The 19,189-nt window shown below is 48.0% G+C and overlaps 1 protein-coding gene and 1 long non-coding RNA gene across 2 annotated transcripts in view; one reads left to right on the top strand and one right to left on the bottom strand.

Annotated features, from left to right (window-relative positions):
* Positions 1-279: 279 nt before the first annotated feature.
* Positions 280-6,997, top strand: LOC124040445. The gene is made up of 3 exons (XR_006839721.1): positions 280-872; positions 6,267-6,349; positions 6,512-6,997. It is a non-coding gene; the product is annotated as an uncharacterized LOC124040445 (long non-coding RNA).
* Positions 4,979-19,189, bottom strand: part of LOC124040444 (vesicle transport protein SFT2A-like) — a 36,597-nt gene continuing 22,386 nt past the window's right edge. The window contains exon 8 of the mRNA XM_046357649.1: positions 4,979-5,963. Coding sequence (XP_046213605.1) covers positions 5,924-5,963 — 40 coding nt within the window. The 3' untranslated portion in view covers positions 4,979-5,923. The remainder of the gene's footprint in view (positions 5,964-19,189) is intronic.

Genomic DNA, 19,189 nt, shown 5'->3' with positions numbered 1-19,189 from the left:
AGGCCCATATATGCACTGTAAGAAAAGTGTTTCCTCATTGTTGCTAGAGTAATGGGCACTGTCATAACCAGAGGCCCATATATGCACTGTAAGAAAAGTATTTCCTGTTGTAAGATATGTCATCACCCTCTCTGCTCTGAGGGAATGGGAGGAGCAGCAGATCGGGTGCAGAGAATCAAAAGGTATATAAAGAGACATTTGCCATTACTTTGGCGCTGACTTCTTGAATTCTGAATTCATTTAGACAACCATTTGACTTCGGGTAATTGGCACCTGACTCAAATTACTTAAAGATTCTAACTTGTTGGATCTGAGAAGGGTCTCTCCGTTATACTGTTTAACTATTGAACAGCTGTTCTCTCGCCTGTGGCCTTGGTGCTTGTATACTGACGCGATTACACCCAGGGCCAGTCTTCGGATCTGCAACTCTCGGTTGAGCTCAGTACCTAGCCCTAGTTACACGGCACGGACACTGCGGTAGTTCAACGGCTCTGAGAGTCTCTCTAGTCCTTAAGTTGATCTCCTGTCAATACCTACGGTTATCTGAATTGACCCTGTCGCCCGCGGCCTTGGTGCTTGTATACTGACGCGATTACACCCAGGGCCAGTCTTCGGATCTGCAACTCTCGGTTGAGCTCAGTACCTAGCCCTAGTCGTGTGACGCAGACTTTTCGATATTCCAGTGGGGCAGGGAATCACCAGCGGGTTCTCTCATTCAGTCCAAACTTGAATCTCTCAATTTAGCAAACCGCCGACTTCAAGTCAACCTTTCAGCCAGTAGAGGGAAGTCGCTACTAACTAAATTCTAAAAGAACTCTGACCGATTGAAACTCTGCTCCTGATCTTGTGGGTCTCCTCGTCATCTCTCAAAGGTAATTAAATAACTATTATAAGCATTTAATGTAGCGATAAGTGTTATCATTGTACCAGGCATTTTTATAGAGCATTAAGGCAAGTGCATGTTTTTGATTAACGCTGTGTGTGACCGAGTAACAATTGTGTATTTTGAAGTGTGTTTGATTGTAAAAGACAAAAAACAGAGTGTTTTCCAAAATAAACGGTAGTCTTATTTTGTCTCGAGTAAACGGTTCTCTCAAAGACAGTTAACGGCACGGGAGATAACAACTCTGACACTCCCCGCTACCGGGACACTGGAAACGGAGATCAGTACTCTATGACAGAGTAAGTTACTATTAAAAGACAAGGAGGAAGGTGTGTCCAGTAGTGATTCATTTAATTGTCTTATCGATCTATCTAAGTTTTATTTTCCAAGCGATACATAGCCGACGGGCAGAGTAGTGAGACTAAGTTGACTAAAGGTCTTCACACTTTAAACTAGATACATCACAGAGGGGAAACACTCAACCACAGGGAAATCATATAGAGACTGGTAGGACTAGTGCTTAATAATAACTCAAGGACCAATTAGTGGTGAAACAAAGAGTCTAGAGGATAAAGGTGGGGTTCGCACATCCCAGCTAGAGCTAGACCGTTGAGAGTGACAAGGCAAAAGACCTCTCTACGCGGACAACGTTTCGATAGAGAAAGAGAGGCAGGGCCACGCGAGCGGTCCTGGTTATACCGAAATAACCTGAAGTACCTATAGTGCCCTGTCCAATCCAGGGAACGGGACGCTAACCACCTCTAGCCACCCCGCTGCCGGCCAAGGGGCGGGGCTGAAGGTTTCGTATCGCGACACTGGTCATTTTAATAATGGAACACTGGTCATTTTAATAATGGAACACTGGTCATTTTAATAATGGAACACTGGTCATTTTAATAATGGAACACTGGTCATTTTAATAATGGAACACTGGTCATTTTAATAATGGAACACTGGTCACTTTAATCATGTTTACATACTGTTTTACTCATTTCATATCTATATACTGTATTCTAGTCAAGGTCATCCTATTCAACTATTGCTGTACATATACTATTCTAAAGATATACTAAATATTATATCTGTATAAACTCAGCAAAAAAAATAAACATCCTCTCACTGTCAACTGCATTTATTTTCAGCAAACTCAACAACAACAAACAAACTGAACAAGTTCCACAGATATGTGACTAACATAAATTTAATAATGTGTCCCTGAACAAAGGGGGGTCAAAATCAAAAGTAACAGTCAGTATCTGGTGTGGCCACCAGCTGCATTAAGTACTGCAGTGCATCTCCTCCTCATGGACTGCACCAGATTTGCCAGTTCTTGATGTGAGATGTTACCCCACTCTTCCACCAAGGCACCTGAAAGTTCCCAGTTATTTATGTGGGGAATGGCCCTAGCCCTCACACTCCGATCCAACAGGTCCCAGACGTGCTCAATGGGATTGAGATCCGGGCTTTTCGCTGGCCATGGCAGAATACTGACAGTCCTGTCTTGCAGGAAATCATGCACAGAACAAGCAGTATGGCTGGTGACATTGTCGTGCTAGAGGGTCATGTCAGGATGAGCCTGTAGGAAGGGTACCACATGAGGGAGGAGGATGTCTTCTCTGTAACGCACAGCATTGAGATTGCCTGCAATGACAACAAGCTCAGTCCGATGATGCTGTGACACACCGCCCCAGACCATGACGGACCCTCCACCTCCAAACCGATCCCGCTCCAGAGTACAGGCCTCGGTGTAACGCTCATTTCTTTGACAATAAACACGAATCCGATCACCACCCCTGGTGAGACAAAACCGCGACTCGTCAGTGAAGAGCACTTGTTGCCAGTCCTGTCTGGTCCAGCGACGTTGTGTTTGTGCCCATAGGTGACGTTGTTGCCGGTGATGTCTGGTGAGGACCTGCCTTACAACAGGCCTACAAGCCCTCAGTCCAGTCTCTCTCAGCCTATTGCGGACAGTCTGAGCACTGATGGAGGGATTGTGCGTTCCTGGTGTAACTCAGGCAGTTGTTGTTGCCATCCTGTACCTGTCCCGCAGGTGTGATGTTCAGATGTACCGATCCTGTGCAGTGCCTCTTTAGTGTCCTAAGTTTTTAAAACTGTGACCTTAATTGCCTACCATCTGTAAGCTGTTAGTGTCTTAACGACCGTTCCACAAGTGCAGGTTCATTGTTTATGGTTCATTGAACAAGCATGGGAAACAGTGTTTAAACCCTTTACAACAAAGATCTGTGACGTTATTTGGATTTTTACAAACTATCTTTGAAAGACAGGGTGCTGAAAAAGGGCCTTTTGTTTACTGAGTTTAGTCTATACATCCCATCCACACACACATTGCACATCCAAATATTTATATTTCACATGTCCACGATTTTACTTGTTAGATGTGTGTATTGTAAGATATTAGATGAACTGTTGGAACTAGGAACACAAGCATTTCACGACACCAGCAATAACATCTGCTAAATATGTGTATTCCGACCAATACAATTGTATTTGATTTCATTAGTTAAATATGCTTATTGTGACAATGACCAATAGACGTTGTGAAGACAACACAAACAGATCTGGGACCAGGCTAATATTAAAAATGTCATGCTGTAGTATAGTATGTTAGTAGGTAATGCCTAGATAACAAGAAGCAGAATGAGCCAGAAGGACTCAACTGCATCTCAATTAGAGAAACAAAGAGAGCTCATTTACAGGCAATTGGGCTTTGAGCTTAAGGGGGGACATTTTGTATGTCACTAACTGCACACGTGCAGATCTGAGTCATGTTCAGGGTGCACCAGATATAAGAAAATGGATTGAAATAGAGAGGGATTAGAGGGTTGTCCAATAAGAACTGTAGATTTTTCCTCATTGCAAAACATTTTAAAACGTTTTTTTTTTTTTGCTATAGTGTGCCCAAATGAACACAACATACTGGTACAGTAGCTCCTTTCTCTTCGTTGTCTTTGGCTGAGAAAAGGGAAGAGTGATCGTCTGTCTCCCCCAGGCAGGGATCTGGGTTTAATGTGGTGTGATGTCTGTCTGTCTCCCCCAGGCAGGGATCTGGGTTTAATGTGGTGTGATTGTCTGTCTGTCTCCCCCAGGCAGGGATCTGGGTTTAATGTGGTGTGATGTCTGTCTGTCTCCCCCAGGCAGGGATCTGGGTTTAATGTGGTGTGATGTCTGTCTGTCTCCCCAGGCAGGGATCTGGGTTTAATGTGGTGTGATGTCTGTCTGTCTCCCCAGGCAGGGATCTGGGTTTAATGTGGTGTGATCGTCTGTCTGTCTCCCCAGGCAGGGATCTGGGTTTAATGTGGTGTGATGTCTGTCTGTCTCCCCAGGCAGGGATCTGGGTTTAATGTGGTGTGATGTCTGTCTCCCCCAGGCAGGGATCTGGGTTTAACGTTGTGTGATGTCTGTCTCCCCAGGCAGAGATCTGGGTTTAATGTGGTGTGATGTCTGTCTGTCTCCCCAGGCAGGGATCTGGGTTTAATGTGGTGTGATGTCTGTCTGTCTCCCCAGGCAGGGATCTGGGTTTAATGTGGTGTGATGTCTGTCTCCCCCAGGCAGGGATCTGGGTTTAACGTTGTGTGATGTCTGTCTCCCCAGGCAGGGATCTGGGTTTAATGTGGTGTGATGTCTGTCTCCCCAGGTAGGGCACGGTGGGGTACTGTAGTTTACTGTGGTTTATTAATTTAGTAACATAACTCACTGTGACTGGCTGTCAGCCATATTACTTCCACATCACTGACTTAGACACGTGGGGTAAGGAGATTCAATTATGTTTCAAGGAATCCCTTACATAAGCATGCTCGCACATGCACAGAGATGTGTGTCTGCTTCTGCATTTTAGGAAATTCTCTCTCTCACACACACACACACACACACACACACACACACGCCTCTGCTCCTAGAAAATGATAAGCATGTCGCCAACATTTGAGGGTGAACGAAGTTAGTTTACTGAAAGGAGCGCAGTTTTAAAATGAAATGAAAACAGTTAATGATGTCATTCATCAAAAATAGTCTTCCCATTCTTGTAAAGTCTCAGCAAGTCTGATCTTCATTGGACAAAATCCAAAAGCAGAAAGGTGTAAGGCATTGAGTTGTATTTTCAGATTTACAGGCATCACATTGAAAATGTCTATAGGCTTTAACTGAAAGAACAAGATAAGACATTTAATATTTTTTTGCAGGGTTGGTGTCAATTCAAATTTATAAGCAGAAAAACTAAAATTCCAATTCAATAATTGAACAAATGTAATCTATTGGAATGACTTTTCCATTAACAACCATAAAAGCTATTTATTTCAAGAGTTGTTATATATATATATATATTTCTTTTGAAATTTAAATAACTTCTGAAACAGACTGCCTTCAATTCTAATTGACCCCAACCCTGTCTTCATGGATATTTTAATTTCATCTCTCACTTTCACCAGAAGCACTTAAAAACGCCGACAGACAGAATTTGAGTGTAAAAATATGAGATTTTGCAGACAAGCATCAAGCAGGTTCAATTCCATTTCAACTCAAGTCAATTCAGGAATTAAACTGAAATGCCATCAATGCTTCTCAATGAGAACAATAGAATTAGAATTTTAGTCAACTTCCTGAATCAAATACATTTCAAATGGAACTGACCCCAAACCTGGTATAATATGAATAAACTTTGGTTTCAGATACCCGTTATACAATTATTGGAAATATTAATGATTCATAGTATGAAACAGTAATGAAAATATATATTAGAAAATAAAAAGGAAAAACATTTTCATAAACAAAATATTTGACACATATCCACTCTGCATACTTGTCTTCACATGAAAACGCGGACAGCCTGGAAACATTAGACCTGGGTTTAAATACAATTCGAAATCTTTCAAATACCTAGACAAATTGCTCAAGCTTTCCTGGAGTGTTAAGTGGGTGTGGTTTGCAGTTATGCAATTTTCTATTGGTTCCGTCACGCCAGGCATGCTCAATCAAGCCCAGCTAAACTGATCTCAAATAGTGTTTGAACCCACGTCTGTTCTCCTAACTCAGACAGCTGGTGAAGACCTTCATCACGGCGTCCCTGGAGAAGAAGGGACAACAGAAGTGTTAGGAGAATCGGTGATAAACCACAGACTTCATGAAGGGTGTTAAGCATGAACAATCCAGTAGGCTTTATTTATCTGAAAATCAGAAGAACGAAAACTAAAAAAATAATGAAGAAAGCAAGTGGATAACCCAGCTATTTCTCTCGTTCGATCTAGTATTTAAAATATTTTTTTGGTACCCACCAGAGACATTTGACCTTTTCTTGATAACAATTACAGTATATCACCTTGAAAGGTACTTTACAGTATTGTGATTGCATTTTTTTGTTTTGTTATAGGTGTGGCTCACGCATATTTAATGACGTTTTGGCGGGAAAGCAGCACATGTTCAGTGATGCCCCTCCCCCTTTCCACACTCCAGGTATTGGAATGATGCATCGCAACCAGAAGTTACCACAGCAACACAAGGTCACTCTTCCATCCTAATTCTCTCTCTTCCGCTTCCCCCTCATTCTTTCTTTCTCTCCGTCAACCGCTCTCTCTCTCTCTCTCTCTCTCTCTCTATCTATCCATGTGTTGCTAGGCAGACTTTCCTTGGCTGCCACCCTCATCACCTACTGATGGAGCTGTGAAGCTGAACCAGTAAAGGGTTAAAAGAGGGCGGGATGGAGGGAGGGGACAGAGAGAGAGGAAGTACGAGGGGGTTGGTGGAAAAGACTGGTGACTCTCCTGCTTCTCTGACTTGGAGTGAGCTCACCCACTTCACATAAAGGCACACACACACACACAACCTTTCCTCTATCTTTATTGGCTCTACACTGGAGGCAACACACTGCTATTTTAACAACCGGCTTCCTAAAACACACCACATAAATAAATTATAATTGAAATCATGACACCCCGGTGCACATCTATTCTAGGAAACCCCAGATAAGGTACGCCTCAAAGGGTACCCTATTCCCTACAAAGTGCACTAACTTTGACCAGAGCCCTATGGGGTAGTGCACTAACTTTGACCAGAGCCCTATGGGGTAGTGCACTAACTTTGACCAGAGCCCTATGGGGTAGTGCACCACTTTAGACCAGAGCCCTATGGGGTAGTGCACCACTTTAGACCAGAGCCCTATGGGGTAGTGCACCACTTTAGACCAGAGCCCTATGGGGTAGTGCACCACTTTAGACCAGAGCCCTATGGGGTAGTGCACTAACTTTGACCAGAGCCCTATGGGGTAGTGCACCACTTTAGACCAGAGCCCTATGGGGTAGTGCACTAACTTTGACCAGAGCCCTATGGGGTAGTGCACTAACTTTGACCAGAGCCCTATGGGGTAGTGCACTAACTTTGACCAGAGCCCTATGGGGTAGTGCACTAACTTTGACCAGAGCCCTATGGGGTAGTGCACTAACTTTGACCAGAGCCCTATGGGGTAGTGCACTAACTTTGACCAGAGCCCTATGGGGTAGTGCACCAACTTTGACCAGAGCCCTATGGGGTAGTGCACCACTTTAGACCAGAGCCCTATGGGGTAGTGCACTACTTTAGACCAGAGCCCTATGGGGTAGTGCACCACTTTAGACCAGAGCCCTATGGGGTAGTGCACTAACTTTGACCAGAGCCCTATGGGCCTTGGTGAAAAGTAGTGCACTATATTAGGGAGGGGGTGCCCTTTAGGACAGATTAATAGTTCCCTGAGCTGTCATTTAGAAAGAGCAGATACAGGTTCAACCAGGGACTGGGGGAGAGCAGATACAGGTTCAACCAGGGACTGGGGGAGAGCAGATACAGGTTCAACCAGGGACTGGGGGAGAGCAGATACAGGTTCAACCAGGGACTGGGGGAGAGCAGATACAGGTTCAACCAGGGACTGGGGGAGAGCAGATACAGGTTCAACCAGGGACTGGGGGAGAGCAGATACAGGTTCAACCAGGGACTGGGGAGAGCAGATACAGGTTCAGATACAGGTTCAACCAGGGACTGGGGAGAGCAGATACAGGTTCAACCAGGGACTGGGGGAGAGCAGATACAGGTTCAACCAGGGACTGGGGGAGAGCAGATACAGGTTCAACCAGGGACTTGGGGAGAGCAGATACAGGTTCAACCAGGGACTTGGGGGAGAGCAGATACAGGTTCAACCAGGGACTTGGGAGAGCAGATACAGGTTCAACCAGGGACTGGGGGAGAGCAGATACAGGTTCAACCAGGGACTGGAGAGAGCAGATACAGGTTCAACCAGGGACTGGAGAGAGCAGATACAGGTTCAACCAGGGACTGGGGAGAGCAGATACAGGTTCAACCAGGGACTGGGGAGAGCAGATACAGGTTCAACCAGGGACTGGGGAGAGCAGATACAGGTTCAACCAGGGACTGGGGGAGAGCAGATACAGGTTCAACCAGGGACTGGGGAGAGCAGATACAGGTTCAACCAGGGACTGGGGGAGAGCAGATACAGGTTCAACCAGGGACTGGGGGAGAGCAGATACAGGTTCAACCAGGGACTGGGGGAGAGCAGATACAGGTTCAACCAGGGACTGGGGAGAGCAGATACAGGTTCAACCAGGGACTGGAGAGAGCAGATACAGGTTCAACCAGGGACTGGAGGAGAGCAGATACAGGTTCAACCAGGGACTGGGGAGAGCAGATACAGGTTCAACCAGGGACTGGAGAGAGCAGATACAGGTTCAACCAGGGACTGGAGAGAGCAGATACAGGTTCAACCAGGGACTGGGGAGAGCAGATACAGGTTCAACCAGGGACTGGGGGAGAGCAGATACAGGTTCAACCAGGGACTGGGGGAGAGCAGATACAGGTTCAACCAGGGACTGGGGGAGAGCAGATACAGGTTCAACCAGGGACTGGAGAGAGCAGATACAGGTTCAACCAGGAACTGGGGGAGAGCAGATACAGGTTCAACCAGGGACTGGGGGAGAGCAGATACAGGTTCAACCAGGGACTGGGGGAGAGCAGATACAGGTTCAACCAGGGACTGGGGGAGAGCAGATACAGGTTCAACCAGGGACTGGGGGAGAGCAGATACAGGTTAAATCAGGGACTGGGGAGAACTGGGAGAGCGAGATGGCCTATATATAGTATCAACAGAGTAAAACACATTAAAGGAATAGCTTGGTCTACAGTAGTCTGGGAGTGATGTCCTCAGTCTGGTCTACAGTAGTCTGGGAGTGATGTCCTCAGCCTGGTCTACAGTAGTCTGGGGGAGTGATGTCCTCAGCCTGGTCTACAGTAGTCTGGGGGAGTGATGTCCTCAGTCTGGTCTACAGTAGTCTGGGGGAGTGATGTCCTCAGCCTGGTCTACAGTAGTCTGGGGGAGTGATGTCCTCAGCCTGGTCTACAGTAGTCTGGGGGAGTGATGTCCTCAGCCTGGTCTACAGTAGTCTGGGGGAGTGATGTCCTCAGCCTGGTCTACAGTAGTCTGGGGGAGTGATGTCCTCAGCCTGGTCTACAGTAGTCTGGGGGAGTGATGTCCTCAGCCTGGTCTACAGTAGTCTAGGGGAGTGATGTCCTCAGCCTGGTCTACAGTAGTCTGGGGGAGTGATGTCCTCAGCCTGGTCTACAGTAGTCTGGGGGAGTGATGTCCTCAGCCTGGTCTACAGTAGTCTGGGGAGTGATGTCCTCAGCCTGGTCTACAGTAGTCTGGGGGAGTGATGTCCTCAGCCTGGTCTACAGTAGTCTGGGGGAGTGATGTCCTCAGTCTGGTCTACAGTAGTCTGGGGGAGTGATGTCCTCAGTCTGGTCTACAGTAGTCTGGGGGAGTGATGTCCTCAGTCTGGTCTACAGTAGTCTGGGGGAGTGATGTCCTCAGCCTGGTCTACAGTAGTCTGGGGAAGTGATGTCCTCAGCCTGGTCTACAGTAGTCTGGGGGAGTGATGTCCTCAGCCTGGTCTACAGTAGTCTGGGGGAGTGATGTCCTCAGCCTGGTCTACAGTAGTCTGGGGGAGTGATGTCCTCAGCCTGGTCTACAGTAGTCTGGGGGAGTGATGTCCTCAGTCTGGTCTACAGTAGTCTGGGGGAGTGATGATGATGATGTGACGAACACAGATCAACACCAAAGTTAGCGTGACGGACCATAGTGACTGTGGAGTGGCTGGAGTGGAGAGGGGAGGTACTTCTGTAGGAGTCAGTGTTAATAATTGTAAATAACCATTTTTCTTGGTTAAATAAAATAAATCATGCATGTATGATGTGATTCAAAAGGGAAACGGCTCCATACTATAGATAGGATGTTGGTTAACCCTGGCTGTCAATGTAAATAGGAATGTGTTGCTAACGGACTTAACTTGGTTAAACGTTAAGCTCAAAGGAAAACTATAATAATTTCAGAATTTAAATATTACTCAGGCCGCGTGATAACAAAACAATAGAGGGCCAAATAAATAATAAAATGTCTACGAAATGAAAATGCATTTACATTCGACTTCACATTCACTCATATGTACTTTGGATGGCGCCCATATTGAGCTTGGCCCTGCTTACAAATATCTGGGCATCTGGATAGATGAAAGTAATCTTTAAAAAAACACATACTGCTGAGTTAATTAAGTTGAGAAAAAAAACATTTTTAAAAAGGGGCTTCTTCTATAGAAATAGGTCAAGCCTCACTAAATAGTAGAAAGCAGATCATTCAGTCAACGTTCCTTCCTGTCCTAGACTATGGCGACATCATCTATATGAACACAGCTGCCACTTCATTGCAGCCGTTAGATGCTGTTGATCATAAGTGCACTGCGCTTTATTACGGGCGACAATTTTAGTACTCATCACCGCATTCTCTACCAGAATGTTGGTGGGCCCCCTGTGACGTCATCACCGCATTCTCTACCAGACTGTTGGTGGGCCCCCTGTGACGTCATCACCGCATTCTCTACCAGAATGTTGGTGGGCCCCCTGTGACATCATCACCGCATTCTCTACCAGAATGTTGGTGGGCCCTCTGTGACGTCATCACCGCATTCTCTACCAGAATGTTGGTGGGCCCTCTGTGACGTCATCACCGCATTCTCTACCAGAATGTTGGTGGGCCCTCTGTGACGTCATCACCGCATTCTCTACCAGAATGTTGGTGGGCCCTCTGTGACGTCATCACCGCATTCTCTACCAGACTGTTGGTGGGCCCCCTGTGACGTCATCACCGCATTCTCTACCAGAATGTTGGTGGGCCCCCTGTGACGTCATCACCGCATTCTCTACCAGACTGTTGGTGGGCCCCCTGTGACGTCATCACCGCATTCTCTACCAGACTGTTGGTGGGCCCCCTGTGACGTCATCACCGCATTCTCTACCAGACTGTTGGTGGGCCCCCTGTGACGTCATCAGCGCATTCTCTACCAGAATGTTGGTGGGCCCCCTGTGACGTCATCAGCGCATTCTCTACCAGAATGTTGGTGGGCCCCCTGTGACGTCATCAGCGCATTCTCTACCAGAATGTTGGTGGGCCCCCTGTGACGTCATCAGCGCATTCTCTACCAGAATGTTGGTGGGCCCCCTGTGACGTCATCAGCGCATTCTCTACCAGAATGTTGGTGGGCCCCCTGTGACGTCATCAGCGCATTCTCTACCAGAATGTTGGTGGGCCCCCTGTGACGTCATCAGCGCATTCTCTACCAGAATGTTGGTGGGCCCCCTGTGACGTCATCAGCGCATTCTCTACCAGAATGTTGGTGGGCCCCCTGTGACAGCGCATTCTGTTGTTGGTGGGCCCCCTGTGACGTCATCAGCGCATTCTCTACCAGAATGTTGGTGGGCCCCCTGTGACGTCATCAGCATTCGTCATCAGCGCATTCTCTACCAGAATGTTGGTGGGCCCCCTGTGACGTCATCAGCGCATTCTCTACCAGAATGTTGGTGGGCCCCCTGTGACGTCATCAGCGCATTCTCTACCAGAATGTTGGTGGGCCCCCTGTGACGTCATCACCGCATTCTCTACCAGAATGTTGGTGGGCCCCCTGTGACGTCATCACCGCATTCTCTACCAGACTGTTGGTGGGCCCCCTGTGACGTCATCAGCGCATTCTCTACCAGACTGTTGGTGGGCCCCCTGGCCCCCTCTACCAGAATGTTGGTGGGCCCCCTGTGACGTCATCACCGCATTCTCTACCAGAATGTTGGTGGGCCCCCTGTGACGTCATCACCGCATTCTCTACCAGAATGTTGGTGGGCCCCCTGTGACGTCATCACCGCATTCTCTACCAGACTGTTGGTGGGCCCCCTCGTCATCACCATTCTCTACCAGAATGTTGGTGGGCCCCCTGTGACGTCATCACCGCATTCTCTACCAGAATGTTGGTGGGCCCCCTGTGACGTCATCACCGCATTCTCTACCAGACTGTTGGTGGGCCCCCTGTGACGTCATCACCGCATTCTCTACCAGACTGTTGGTGGGCCCCCTGTGACGTCATCACCGCATTCTCTACCAGAATGTTGGTGGGCCCCCTGTGACGTCATCACCGCATTCTCTACCAGAATGTTGGTGGGCCCCGCATTCTCTACCAGAATGTTGGTGGGCCCCCTGACGTCATCACCGCATTCTCTACCAGAATGTTGGTGGGCCCCCTGTGACGTCATCACCGCATTCTCTACCAGAATGTTGGTGGGCCCCCTGTGACGTCATCACCGCATTCTCTACCAGAATGTTGGTGGGCCCCCTGTGACGTCATCACCGCATTCTCTACCAGAATGTTGGTGGGCCCCCTGTGACGTCATCACCGCATTCTCTACCAGACTGTTGGTGGGCCCCCTGTGACGTCATCACCGCATTCTCTACCAGACTGTTGGTGGGCCCCCTGTGACGTCATCAGCGCATTCTCTACCAGAATGTTGGTGGGCCCCCTGTGACGTCATCAGCGCATTCTCTACCAGAATGTTGGTGGGCCCCCTGACGTCATCAGCGCATTCTCTACCAGAATGTTGGTGGGCCCCCTGTGACGTCATCAGCGCATTCTCTACCAGAATGTTGGTGGGCCCCCTGTGACGTCATCAGCGCATTCTCTACCAGAATGTTGGTGGGCCCCCTGTGACGTCATCACGCATTCTCTACCAGAATGTTGGTGGGCCCCCTGTGACGTCATCAGCGCATTCTCTACCAGAATGTTGGTGGGCCCCCTGTGACGTCATCAGCGCATTCTCTACCAGAATGTTGGTGGGCCCCCTGTGACGTCATCAGCGCATTCTCTACCAGAATGTTGGTGGGCCCCCTGTGACGTCATCAGCGCATTCTCTACCAGAATGTTGGTGGGCCCCCTGTGACGTCATCACGCATTCTCTACCAGAATGTTGGTGGGCCCCCTGTGGGCCCTCTACCAGAATGTTGGTGGGCCCCTGTGACGTCATCAGCGCATTCTCTACCAGAATGTTGGTGGGCCCCCTGTGACGTCATCAGCGCATTCTCTACCAGAATGTTGGTGGGCCCCCTGTGACGTCATCACCGCATTCTCTACCAGAATGTTGGTGGGCCCCCTGTGGCTCTATGTTGGTGGGCCCGCATTCTCTACCAGACTGTTGGTGGGCCCCCTGTGACGTCATCAGCGCATTCTCTACCCGACTGTTGGTGGGCCCCCTGTGACGTCATCAGCGCATTCTCTACCAGAATGTTGGTGGGCCCCCTGTGACGTCATCACCGCATTCTCTACCAGACTGTTGGTGGGCCCCCTGTGACGTCATCACCGCATTCTCTACCAGAATGTTGGTGGGCCCCCTGTGACGTCATCACCGCATTCTCTACCAGAATGTTGGTGGGCCCCCTGTGACGTCATCACCGCATTCTCTACCAGAATGTTGGTGGGCCCCCTGTGACGTCATCACCGCATTCTCTACCAGACTGTTGGTGGGCCCCCTGTGACGTCATCACCGCATTCTCTACCAGACTGTTGGTGGGCCCCTGTGACGTCATCACCGCATTCTCTACCAGACTGTTGGTGGGCCCCCTGTGACGTCATCACCGCATTCTCTACCAGAATGTTGGTGGGCCCCCTGTGACGTCATCACCGCATTCTCTACCAGAATGTTGGTGGGCCCCCTGTGACGTCATCACCGCATTCTCTACCAGACTGTTGGTGGGCCCCCTGTGACGTCATCACCTACCAGCATTCTCTACCAGAATGTTGGTGGGCCCCCTAACGTCATCACCGCATTCTCTACCAGAATGTTGGTGGGCCCCCTGACGTCATCACCGCATTCTCTACCAGAATGTTGGTGGGCCCCCTGTGACGTCATCACCGCATTCTCTACCAGTCTCCCTGGGATCATCACCGCATTCTCTACCAGAATGTTGGTGGGCCCCCTTGACGTCATCACCGCATTCTCTACCAGAATGTTGGTGGGCCCCCTGTGACGTCATCACCGCATTCTCTACCAGAATGTTGGTGGGCCCCCTGTGACGTCATCAGCGCATTCTCTACCAGAATGTTGGTGGGCCCCCTGTGACGTCATCAGCGCATTCTCTACCAGAATGTTGGTGGGCCCCCTGTGACGTCATCAGCGCATTCTCTACCAGAATGTTGGTGGGCGTGACGAGCGCTTCTCTACCAGAATGTTGGTGGGCCCTCTGTGACGTCATCAGCGCATTCTCTACCAGAATGTTGGTTGGCCCTCTGTGACGTCATCAGCGCATTCTCTACCAGAATGTTGGTGGGCCCCCTGTGACGTCATCACCGCATTCTCTACCAGAATGTTGGTGGGCCCCCTGACGTCATCACCGCATTCTCTACCAGAATGTTGGTGGGCCCCCTGTGACGTCATCACCGCATTCTCTACCAGAATGTTGGTGGGCCCCCTGTGACGTCATCACCGCATTCTCTACCAGAATGTTGGTGGGCCCCCTGTGACGTCATCACCGCATTCTCTACCAGAATGTTGGTGGGCCCCCTGTGATGTCATCACTGCATTCTCTACCAGAAAGTTGGTGGGCCCTCTGTAGGTTGATACATTGCTGTGTTTTCATTTATTAAGCCCTTTTACAAATATCTCCACTGTGCCTAACATCATTACTAAACTTTAGATATAGGAGTTACCACACCCGGTCTCAGGGATGGATAACTCTGGAAATCCCTTTGGTCGCTACGGAGTTAGGTACATCAGCTTTAAGTTTCCTTTCAATGACGACGACGTGAGGAGCGCTTTCTAGCCATGACGACGACGTGAGGAGCGCTTTCTAGCCATGACGACGACGTGAGGAGCGCTTTCTAGCCATGACGATGACGTGAGGAGCGCTTTGTAGCCATGACGAATGATTTCAAAAGATGCACATCTCCTTCTACTAACTTTAAAGCACTTGTTCAGTTTGTATCTTTCACTTTACGTCGATTGGAACCGATTAGTGGTCATTTTGTGATAACTACACTGTGATTAAAATTTTGTAAAAATGTTATATTTATTTAAACCTTCTTCGGGTTTAAATTATTATTTTAAACGTTAACAATTCCAAATGTCGTTTAAAACGTTTACACCCGTAGGGCGTCTGTCAGCGGGGTCGAGGTATGGGGGGGGGGGACAGGCAGATCAGATGTAGACGCTGTTACTCTTCTATATGGGAATATTTCACGTCACCTTTGTGTCGTACAGAGATGAATGCAGGAGGAGACCCATTTGAGCTGATTTTATGACCCATTTTTAGAGGGAGAGAAATCCCACTAAAGTTAAAAACACTAAAGGGAGAGAAATCCCTGACTCAGTCACAGCTGGGCTGAACAAGCCAAGCCTTTAGGGCTGAGGATTGGGGGGGCGGGGGCGGGGGCGGCTCAGATTGCATGTGTTTAATCCTCCCAGAACTTAAGAGAGAGGGAATCCATGACAGAAATCACCACAACAATCCCCCAAAAGCCAACTTGCAGGGCGGTCAATCAGAGGTTATCACTGATAATAACATGAATACTACACAACAACAAAAAACATATTAGCAAGTTTTCAAAAACTGGAAGCCTGAAGCAGGGAAGGTGAGAACAAACCAATAGCTGAAGGGTGGGTGGGTGAGAACAAACCAATAGCTGAAGGGTGGGTGGGTGAGAACAAACCAATAGCTGAAGGGTGGGTGGGTGAGAACAAACCAATAGCTGAAGGGTGGGTGGGTGAGAACAAACCAATAGCTGAAGGGTGGGTGGGTGAGAACAAACCAATAGCTGAAGGGTGGGTGGGTGAGAACAAACCAATAGCTGAAGGGTGGGTGGGTGAGAACAAACCAATAGCTGAAGGGTGGGTGGGTGAGAACAAACCAATAGCTGAAGGGTGGGTGGGTGAGAACAAACCAATAGCTGAAGGGTGGGTGGGTGAGAACAAACCAATAGCTGAAGGGTGGGTGGGTGAGAACAAACCAATAGCTGAAGGGTGGGTGGGTGAGAACAAACCAATAGCTGAAGGGTGGGTGGGTGAGAACAAACCAATAGCTGAAGGGAGGGTGAGAACAAACCAATAGCTGAAGGGAAGGTGAGAACAAACCAATAGCTGAAGGGTGGGTGAGAACAAACCAATAGCTGAAGGGTGGGTGAGAACAAACCAATAGCTGAAGGGTGGGTGAGAACAAACCAATAGCTGGCCACCTTGACTATTTAAATTGACCCCCTTCTTTTGTTTTTACAAGTCTCGCTGTTTATCATCTACGCAGAGTCACTTTACAAATTACCTCAACTAACCTGTACCCCTAACCAGCACAATGACCCGGTACCCCGGCGCAATGACTCGGTACCGGTACCCCGGCGCAATGACTCGGTACCGGTACCCCGGCGCAATGACTCGGTACCGGTACCCCGGCGCAATGACTCGGTACCGGTACCCCGGCGCAATGACTCGGTACCGGTACCCCGGCGCAATGACTCGGTACCCCCTGTATATAGTCTTATTATTATTATTATTATTATTATTATTATTATTATGTCATTTTCTTGTGTCACTTTCTGATTACATTTTTATTTTAATTACTTTATTTATTAAATATTTTGCAAACTCTATTTCTTGAACTGCATTGTTGGTTAATTAAAGGCTTGTAAGTAAGTCATTTCACAGTAAGGTCTACACCTGACAAATAACATTTGATTCGGAGAGGGCGGGGGGGGTGAGCTGACATTTGCATGGCTCTGTATGGTGAGCTCCGTCGGGGTTAGGGCTTTGGGGCTGTGTTCGAAATGGCATCCTATTCCCTATATAGTGCACTACTTCTGACCAGGGCCCATAAGCAGGCCCATGGGGTTACTGGTCTAAAGTAGTGCACGATGTAGAGAATAGACTTCCATTTGGGACACCTCCTAGAGGGGATTAAGCAACATATGGTGAAACCAAACAGCGGGGTGTTTAGAAGTAAATAAAAACACGTTTTCATTCAGGGACCTGTGTGTGGTGTGTGTGTGTGTGTGTGTGTGTGTGTGTGTGTGTGTGTGTGTGTGTGTGTGTGTGTGTGTGTGTGTGTGTGTGTGTGTACTTAGTTCAGTTGGCACTCTGCCATTTGACGACTGCTGCTCTCAAAGATATAAATCTGTGTGTGTCTCTGAGATTGTCATTATGCCTTAAAAAGGGCGACTGCACTTCCTTATTTCGGGGCCTAATTTTGAAGATGGGCTAAAACTGCTTCTCCAATAGAAATCTCCGATCACACTTGTCATTACATTACATTTAAGTCATTTAGCAGACGCTCTTATCCAGAGCGACTTACAAATTGGTGCATTCACCTTATGACATCCAGTGGAACAGTCACTTTACTTGTAGGCGATGTCATGGCATTACAACCCCCCCCATTGATCCAAACCTAGCCCATAGGGCACAGGGTGGTGGCAGTCAAGGTCCTGGGTTCCACAAATCACACCAGATAAGGTTAAGTTGGTTAGACACTCACTGGGTAAAGTTGGTTAGACACTCACTGGGTAAAGTTGGTTAGACACTCACTGGGTAAAGTTGGTTAGACACTCACTGGGTAAAGTTGGTTAGACACTCACTGGGTAAAGTTGGTTAGACACTCACTGGGTAAAGTTGGTTAGACACTCACTGGGTAAAGTTGGTTAGACACTCACTGGGTAAAGTTGGTTAGACCTCACTGGGTAAAGTTGGTTAGACCTCACTGGGTAAAGTTGGTTAGACCTCACTGGGTAAAGTTGGTTAGACCTCACTGGGTAAAGTTGGTTAGACCTCACTGGGTAAAGTTGGTTAGACCTCACTGGGTAAAGTTGGTTAGACCTCACTGGGTAAAGTTGGTTAGACCTCACTGGGTAAAGTTGTTTAGACCTCACTGGGTAAAGTTGTTTAGACCTCACTGGGTAAAGTTGTTTAGACCTCACTGGGTAAAGTTGTTTAGACACTCACTGGGTAAAGTTGGTTAGACACTCACTGGGTAAAGTTGGTTAGACACTCACTGGGTAAAGTTGGTTAGACACTCACTGGGTAAAGTTGGTTAGACACTCACTGGGTAAAGTTGGTTAGACACTCACTGGGTAAAGTTGGTTAGACCTCACTGGGTAAAGTTGGTTAGACACTCACTGGGTAAAGTTGGTTAGACACTCACTGGGTAAAGTTGGTTAGACACTCACTGGGTAAAGTTGGTTAGACACTCACTGGGTAAAGTTGGTTAGACCTCACTGGGTAAAGTTGGTTAGACCTCACTGGGTAAAGTTGGTTAGACCTCACTGGGTAAAGTTGGTTAGACCTCACTGGGTAAAGTTGGTTAGACACTCACTGGGTAAAGTTGGTTAGACACTCACTAGGTAAAGTTGGTTAGACACTCACTAGGTAAAGTTGGTTAGACACTCACTAGGTAAAGTTGGTTAGACACTCACTAGGTAAAGTTGGTTAGACCTCACTGGGTAAAGTTGGTTAAACCTCACTGGGTAAAGTTGGTTAAACCTCACTGGGTAAAGTTGGTTAGACCTCACTGGGTAAAGTTGGTTAGACCTCACTGGGTAAAGTTGGTTAGACCTCACTGGGTAAAGTTGGTTAGACCTCACTGGGTAAAGTTGGTTAGACCTCACTGGGTAAAGTTGGTTAGACCTCACTGGGTAAAGTTGGTTAGACCTCACTGGGTAAAGTTGGTTAGACCTCACTGGGTAAAGTTGGTTAGACCTCACTGGGTAAAGTTGGTTAGACCTCACTGGGTAAAGTTGGTTAGACCTCACTGGGTAAAGTTGGTTAGACCTCACTGGGTAAACTGTTGGTTAGACCTCACTGGGTAAAGTTGGTTAGACCTCACTGGGTAAAGTTGGTTAGACCTCACTGGGTAAAGTTGGTTAGACCTCACTGGGTAAAGTTGGTTAGACCTCACTGGGTAAAGTTGGTTAG

The sequence above is a fragment of the Oncorhynchus gorbuscha genome, linkage group LG07 (genome assembly GCF_021184085.1).
Source record: "Oncorhynchus gorbuscha isolate QuinsamMale2020 ecotype Even-year linkage group LG07, OgorEven_v1.0, whole genome shotgun sequence".
In the NCBI taxonomy this organism is placed as follows: domain Eukaryota; kingdom Metazoa; phylum Chordata; class Actinopteri; order Salmoniformes; family Salmonidae; genus Oncorhynchus; species Oncorhynchus gorbuscha.
This window is presented reverse-complemented; position numbering and strand designations above follow the sequence as displayed.